Below are 7,217 nucleotides of genomic sequence, written 5' to 3' on the forward strand. Positions count from 1 at the left end.
CTCTCACTTTTTTCTCTTACATTTCTTTGTTAGACCATCTCCCCAACCCAAATCACTCTGTCTCTCTCTCTCTCTCTCTCTCTCTCTCTCACTTTTTTCTCTGTCTCTGTCTCTCTCTCTCTCTCTCTCACTTTTTTCTCTTACATTTCTTTGTTAGACCACCTCCCCATCCCAAATCTCTCTCTCTCTTTCTCTCTCTCTCTCTCTCTATATATATAAACTGTGTGTGTGTGTGTATTTGCTTACAGCTCAAAAGCCCCCTCGCCAAAGATTCTCTACTTTTTACACCACCATCACCACCATTACCTCCACCATCACCATCAACAACAGCAACAATACACAGCAGAAAGGGGGGAAAAGAAGTCATAGAAAATTTTCCAAACATGGGCAGGCCGCAGGTCACCCTTTAAGCCTTCTGCCATCTCTCTCTCTCTGTCTTTTGTTTCGATCATGATAGCGCCGAAAACGATGTGCCATCGTCCTTCTGACTTGCTTGCTTGCCTTTCTCCTGCCTTTTTAGCACCCCCCCTCTCTCTCTCTCTCTGTCTGTCTGTCTGTCTCTCTCTCTGTGCGAGAAGAATTCTGATGATTTTCTGGAGCTCTTGGCCAAAAGGTGTCCTTTTCTTCCTTTTTCCTCGGGTTTTTATGATACAGGCCTCGTCTTCAGAGACATTCTTAAAAGGACACCGACACAGAGAGAGAGAGAGAGAGAGAGAGAGAGAGAGAGAGAGAGAGCGAGCGTGTGTGTGTGTACAAAGGCCTCATCTTCAGAGACATTCTTAAGGACACAGAGAGACAGAGGGTGCACCAAAAGACTTCCCCTGTTCCCAAGTCTCTGTCATCGCCACAGGGTTCAGTTTCATGGCCCATGGACTCCAGGAGCATATGAATGTCATGTTTTGCATGGTGCTAAGAGACATTTGCAGGTGTATGAGAAGAAATGGAAGCAATCAACATTGCTTGTAACATGCATTTCTTGTGAAATCTGACTTCTGGCTCGCAATTTCGCACACGCATCCGTGGTTCCGTCTCCGGTGAGACAGCTCAGAATCAATTACCTCAGACATGGCTCTCTTAGACACAAGACCTAGTGACAATGCAGCAGGCAAAGGCTGGAACTTGTGTAGAAGGCCATGGCGGGAGCATGCCAACAGCCACAGTCATCGATCTGCACCAATGCCAGCCTCTTCAACAGGCATTCACCTACAGCAGCATGACAATTCTAGCGATCCAGCACTCGTTAGAGCTGTAGTCAGAGCTCTGTCTCTGCACAAGCGCAGGCTCAGTTTTGAACCAGACAAGAAGCTTTACTTCCCATGTAAGCAAGCTTCTTTCTTCAGTTTTAAAAAAAGCAATGGAGGCCGTTTACAGTTTAAAATGATGTAATTGTAGTGCTTGAAATCATGTAACTGTAGTGTTTGAAATCATGTAAGCGTCGCAGTTTGAAAACATGTAACTATAGTGCTTGAAATTATAAAATTGTAGTGTTTGAAATCATGTAGCTGTACTACTGTAGTTACATTTCTAGAATGTTAGGTATGGAAGCTGTCCTTATAAATAGATTAGGTTAAGAGGGAAGAAGAAAGGGAGATGTTGATTCTCACATCATGCACTTGAGTGCCCCATATTGTGAAAGACATTGACCCTTTCTTTACAGTCACAATTCTTATAAATAGTTGTTGTCCCCTATCATCTTAGTCTTGAGATGAACCAAATAAGGAATTTAACTTAGTCGTACTTGTTGATGTGCAGATGAACCAGGAAAACAGGCCACAAGTGCTGTGAGGATCAAAAATGTCAGCCGCTCACCGATTGCTTTCAAAGTAAGCGTCCTGTTATTGCCATGGCAATTATGATCTGCTGTTTTAATAGGCACCTCTGTAATGAGGATATAGAATCTACAGCTCATTGTGTTGAAGAGAAGTGATATCATTTTGTGATCCTTGTTAGTGTTAGTCATGAGTACTTTTGCTCAGATAATCTTTGGTTATCATTTTGTGGTCCATGGTACTTGTATGGTTTGGAGGAGAAGCAGTATGATCTTGTTATCTTTGGTACTCAAATCGTTAGTCACAAGCCATTTGCTAAGATAATCTGTCTTTTATTATGGCTACAGATTGCCAAACCTACTTGTGATACTCTCTGCTGCAGAATCAAGTTCCCTTTTCAGTAATTTTAGCCTATTCACAGCCCTCCACCACTTGCTGCTTTTGTTAGTTAGGCTCACCAGAATGTCTTTTTTATTTTTTTAGTAAAAAAATTGAAAGGCTTGAAACTTGAAAGATGCCTCAGAGGTTTACCCAAGGTGTGAACTCATGCACCCATATACACACCCACACGCTTAAACCACTTGAGCTATAACCTCATTGGCAAATGTCTTATGCTTATCATACATTGTGTTTGCTCCTCTCTGTAAACTCATCTGAAACTGATCAGCATTGCTAGTCTTCTTTTGAATTGCATCTAAAGTAGGTGGTCAAATCAGCTGAGCATTATTGATCTGTGTTCCAGTTCCAAACAACAGCTCCAAAGAGCTGTTTTATGCGACCTCCTAGCGGTGTTCTTTCACCTGGGGAATCTATCGTTGCAACGGGTATGTCCCATGTAACACTATGAACAGGACAAGCAGGCTGAAGGATTGGCTATTATAGAATATTCATTTGTTTTATGGCAAGAACCAATATCCAAGTCTTACTGTATTATCTGCTAAATGTACATATCTGACTGTTTCTCTTGTCCTACAGTTGTAAAATTCATCCAGCATGCTGATCGAGTGCACAGAAAGCAGATCAGAGATAAGTTCAAGATTGTCAGCTTAAAGATGGTTGAAGGAGTTGAATTCTCTCCCGAAATTGTATGCTTTTTCTTGCCCCTTTTCCTTGCTCTAACATCTATGCATGTGGCACGTCTGTATGTCTCCCGTTTTTTCTCTGTATGTAAGACTGATAGCTCCTGCACACTTAGAAAAGGTTTGTGTAGGACTTCTAAATGGTCTGTGTTGGCTCTTCTGGCATCCAGTTTGATGAGCAGAAGGACCTTGTAGTTGTAGAACAAATCTTATGTGTTCGATTCCTCGATCCCGATCATCCTACTTCTGTAAGTTTCTCAGCAAGCTATGATTGATTGCAGTTGCTGGCTACAGCTCAACATCATCTTGACCCTCCTAATTACGTTGAGGGCTGAGTTTCAGGAACTTGAGAAGCTAAAAAAACGAATAGCAGAAGCTGATGCTTTCAACGAGGCATGCAAGAAGTCAATCTTCGAAGAAAGAGGGCCAATGCGGTTTATTGGAGAGGGGAATGTTCTTGAGGCATGGGTGGGTTTGCTTATATGTAACACAGATGTTTGTTGATCTGGCTCTAAAACTGGCAAGTATTCTAATGGTGTTCCTTCTTTGTATTGCAGAATAAAATGAAGCTAGCAAGACACCTTGTGAGAGAAGATTCAGATTAGCCTTGGACTGTTTTGGACTGGATGCATGTGAATATGTCTACAACTGCATAAACTGTCAATTGTACATACACATTTGTGAAGACAGAATATGCTGTCAACTGGTATGTGCTGCTCATCTAATCTTATTATCTCCACACAACAACCTTGTATACCTATCTGTAACAAGGGGCAGATGGAAATGATTCAACTTGCTGCCAAAGCACTTCACATTGATGAGATGATGAATTCTTGTAAAACATACAAGCTCAAGATCTAGGCCTTACATGCCTGTAAGGACTCAGATCGTTGTACATGCAAAATGCTTATGTTGATTTCATTTAATAAAACTACAGAGATACCTTCTTCCATCTCAAAGGATCTTGTGTCCCCTAATACTAAGTTGTAGCAGGTTTGGCTTCTACTATAATTTCATTAGCAAAAAATCTGTTAATGATTTTTAGTGTAGCAGGGTGACAAAGCTATTACATACCATGAATTTGTTAGTGAGGTTAACTAGAATTATTGCTAGCAAAATATTCCGAACGCATGAATGGCAACAAGTGTGCACATAGTGCATGTGGGCATTGGCCTTTGGGTTGTTTGGCTTGAAGTATGATACTAGAGGTAGTGTTAAGTGTACTACCTTTTGGCAGATAAGATCTCTTGTTTGAGCTCCCTTGTAAATCCATGGACAAGACTATTGCCATCAATGTGTGTTATTACACCATATTATGCATATCAGCATATATATTTCTGTTCAGTATGAAATAATGATACTATTGTTATACATCATGCTATATATGGTGTTTATGTGATTTGTAAAATTATAATATTTCATATTTTGTCATCTGAGATGAAATCTAGATAGTGCATAGTTTAAATTAATTGTCATATATTATCTTTAAGATTCAAAAAAATTTAAGGATGTTCTTTAGCATCTTAAAAAATAACATTGCATGTGTTATCTTGTTATTTATAGGTTATTTTTTGCCTTTCAAAGGAACATGATTGTGAAGTCCAAACCAAATTGTCTTATCTACCTATAAAAGTATACCCTCACGAATGTAGCCCTGCAAGTCATTTGATTGGTAGTTGCTAAGCAAATTTCCATGCATGACGCTTGATCACCTAATGTTTTAGGGTTTTTTGGTTCATTGAATGGAATTTGTAGCACTTTACATTTCTATTTCTTTTTCACTTAAGAAAGATATTGTCCTTTTTAAATTGTTATATTTATGGATTGTTAATTTGGGTTTATGGAGTAAAAGAGGTTACCAAACAAATTTTCAAGTGAAATAAAGTGGAGGATAGTTAAACTACTAGTCTTATTTCATGTTGGTATAGAGGATGTTTAAGACGGCTTCTAGATAGCGAGTGTTTATCATGATCTTAGCTAAAATATGGATTAGTTTCTAAGTGAACATTTGCCTATAAAAGGACTAGGCTTGAATAAGTTTCTCCTCTCTTGCATCTACCCCCAAGCATTCTATCTTCCTCCTCTCATCTTAGAACTTGCATTACATGCCTACACCTAACAAAATATCAATGCTTGAGAGTGATATTATGGAAGTCAAATCACCTTGTGACTCCGAAGTTGGAAGTAGGTTTGTTTAAGTTGTTTGCCTTTCTTTACATTCTACCGCAAAATATCAATGCTTGAGAGTGATGATGGAAGTTAAATCACCTTGTGACTCCAAACTTGGAAGTATGTTTGTTTAAGTTGTTTGCCTTTCTTTACATTCTACTGGAATTTCTACATTGATTTGTTGTAACTCTTTTTTCCAAAAAAGGAACTTGCCCAAATAATGAGTACAATAATGCCTTGTGGTTTGAAGTGCATTGGATTTTGTGTTTTTGAACACAACTCTACAAGCATTGAGATTTCTCTCTTAAACATGTAGTGGAAGGATGTGGAGTTGTAGATGGTGACTATGTTGAATCACCTAGATAACCTTGAACATATCTTTCTAAAACTAATTGTAAGAAATGAGTCAAAAATGTTCGGAAAAATGTAATAGCTTTGACCTTGAAGTTTGTCAAGGTTAGGAAGGTGGCTTTAATTTGATAACTATGTTTTATTTTTTAATCAGGTGGTTGCTACCTACAGCGCCTTAGGAATTTCCTCTATGCATGAATTTATCTCCATCTTGTTGTATCAAATGCTTTATCGAAGTCCACAAAGTAGTAGTAGAGTTTCTTCTTCCTAGTTTTCACTTGGTCAATCACAACTCAAGGTGAAGATGTGATCTAATGTTGAGAATCCCCATTTCAATCTAGCCTATCTTGTAGTTCTCAATTCCCCTCTCTTTGCATAGGTGCTCAACTTTGCCTCCATCATTGCTTCATATATTTGCCAATGTATGGCCCACTATAATGGTCATCTAGTTGCAAGCATCTAGAGGGTCTCTAGATTTGTGGATGATAACACCAGTGTGTATGGTCCACCAATCTTCTACGAAGCCCTTTGCTAATGCCTTGTTAAACATACATGTGAGAATGGAGACCAAAATATATGTGTGAATGAAGTGCTTACCTTATATGCCTATATGATCCACTTATCATCCATGCTATTGATGCTCTATGGTCCAATCTTCTATGAAGCCCTTTGCTAATGCCCTTTTAAATATATGTGTGAGAATGGTGGGCTAAAACATATACGCGAATAAAGTGTTCACCATGTATATATGTATGATCCAAATATAATTTGTGCTATTGATGCTCTATGGTCTTCATCACCATATCCTATGGCTAGTGTGGTACATCATACAAACGCTATGCATATGAGTGCCAAATATTTGGGTCTCTATGGGTGTGGTTTGGCATGGCTCTCGTAATTTGCACCATGTGGTGGCTACATTCCTAGTCATGAACAGATAGATGATAGAAATCGAAATACTATGTCTACTCATATGGTCACTTGTTATAGTGAGTGAGGCTCCTCATTTATCTACGAGCCTTTCTCTCTATGACATGCCCTAGTCCTCTTTGGGTCAATAGGTGTATATAGAGCTATCTGCACTCATTATCATACCATCTATTTTTGGGACATGGCCCAAGGCCAAGCACATCCCATAGTGCGTGTGGAGTGTAGAAAGCTCTAGAGGGTGACTAAATGTAGGATGGAAGTGAGTTGGGAGATGAGTATTGCTAGAGAAGCAATGTTCTCTAATCGAGTGAGGACACTATAGACATGGTGATTCTATACATCAACCAGCTCATGTGAAGTAAAAGGTGGTGTTAGTGGATATGCGTGGTGGTTAGTACCTATACATGTGATGAAGTGGATATGGTGAGGGATAAGTAGGTGTGGTTTGCATGAATCAAGGAGAGAGGTATTGACTCATTCATTCATTTTACATTCCTACTCATTCATTGCACATAGTTCATTCATAATAGATGGCCAAAGACGCAATAAAGTTTGCCAAGATGACAATTGCAACTACCACAACATGCATGATTATGTGCCTCCATCTATAGAAAAAACCAAAAGATAAAAATACAATTAACAACTAACAATTATTAGTTAAAAATATATTACAAAGTACTATGTAGAGGCACGCTCAACTGCCAAGACCCATGGGACCGCTTATTGTTTCAAGCATTTCAAGTGAACACCTATGGCTATCTCTCACCTAGCCGACACACCTTCGATCCTACTGGGGTGTAGTGAGCTTACCTTGATGTCCAAACGAGTTGCCTCCTCTGTTAACCCTAGTGCAAGGCAAAGAAAAAGAAGGCACGATAAAATAGAAGAAAAAACAAAAAATGTGGACACAACGAAAGAA

The 7,217-nt window shown here is 39.1% G+C and overlaps 1 protein-coding gene across 1 annotated transcript; it reads left to right on the forward strand.

Annotated features, from left to right (window-relative positions):
- Positions 1-287: 287 nt before the first annotated feature.
- On the forward strand, positions 288-3,800 carry LOC148032768 (vesicle-associated protein 4-1-like). Its single transcript, XM_087683437.1, has 7 exons — positions 288-1,318; positions 1,753-1,823; positions 2,512-2,593; positions 2,745-2,854; positions 3,019-3,096; positions 3,191-3,316; positions 3,406-3,800. Exons 1-7 carry the CDS (start codon positions 1,066-1,068, stop codon positions 3,451-3,453), a joined length of 768 nt encoding a protein of 255 aa, XP_087539563.1. The 5' UTR covers positions 288-1,065; the 3' UTR covers positions 3,454-3,800.
- Positions 3,801-7,217: the final 3,417 nt, after the last annotated feature.

Source organism: Lygodium microphyllum, chromosome 8, assembly GCF_053477565.2.
Source record: "Lygodium microphyllum isolate KBCC chromosome 8, Lygodium_microphyllum_v1.1.10, whole genome shotgun sequence".
Classification (NCBI taxonomy): domain Eukaryota; kingdom Viridiplantae; phylum Streptophyta; class Polypodiopsida; order Schizaeales; family Lygodiaceae; genus Lygodium; species Lygodium microphyllum.

Bases quoted from the DNA above. Each gene is read 5' to 3' on its own strand.
- LOC148032768 (XM_087683437.1), top strand. From the start codon at position 1,066: ATGGCTCTCTTAGACACAAGACCTAGTGACAATGCAGCAGGCAAAGGC. The intron at 2,594-2,744 runs GTATGTCCCATG...CTTGTCCTACAG, and splicing joins GGAATCTATCGTTGCAACGG to TTGTAAAATTCATCCAGCAT. The intron at 3,317-3,405 runs GTGGGTTTGCTT...TTTGTATTGCAG, and splicing joins GGAATGTTCTTGAGGCATGG to AATAAAATGAAGCTAGCAAG.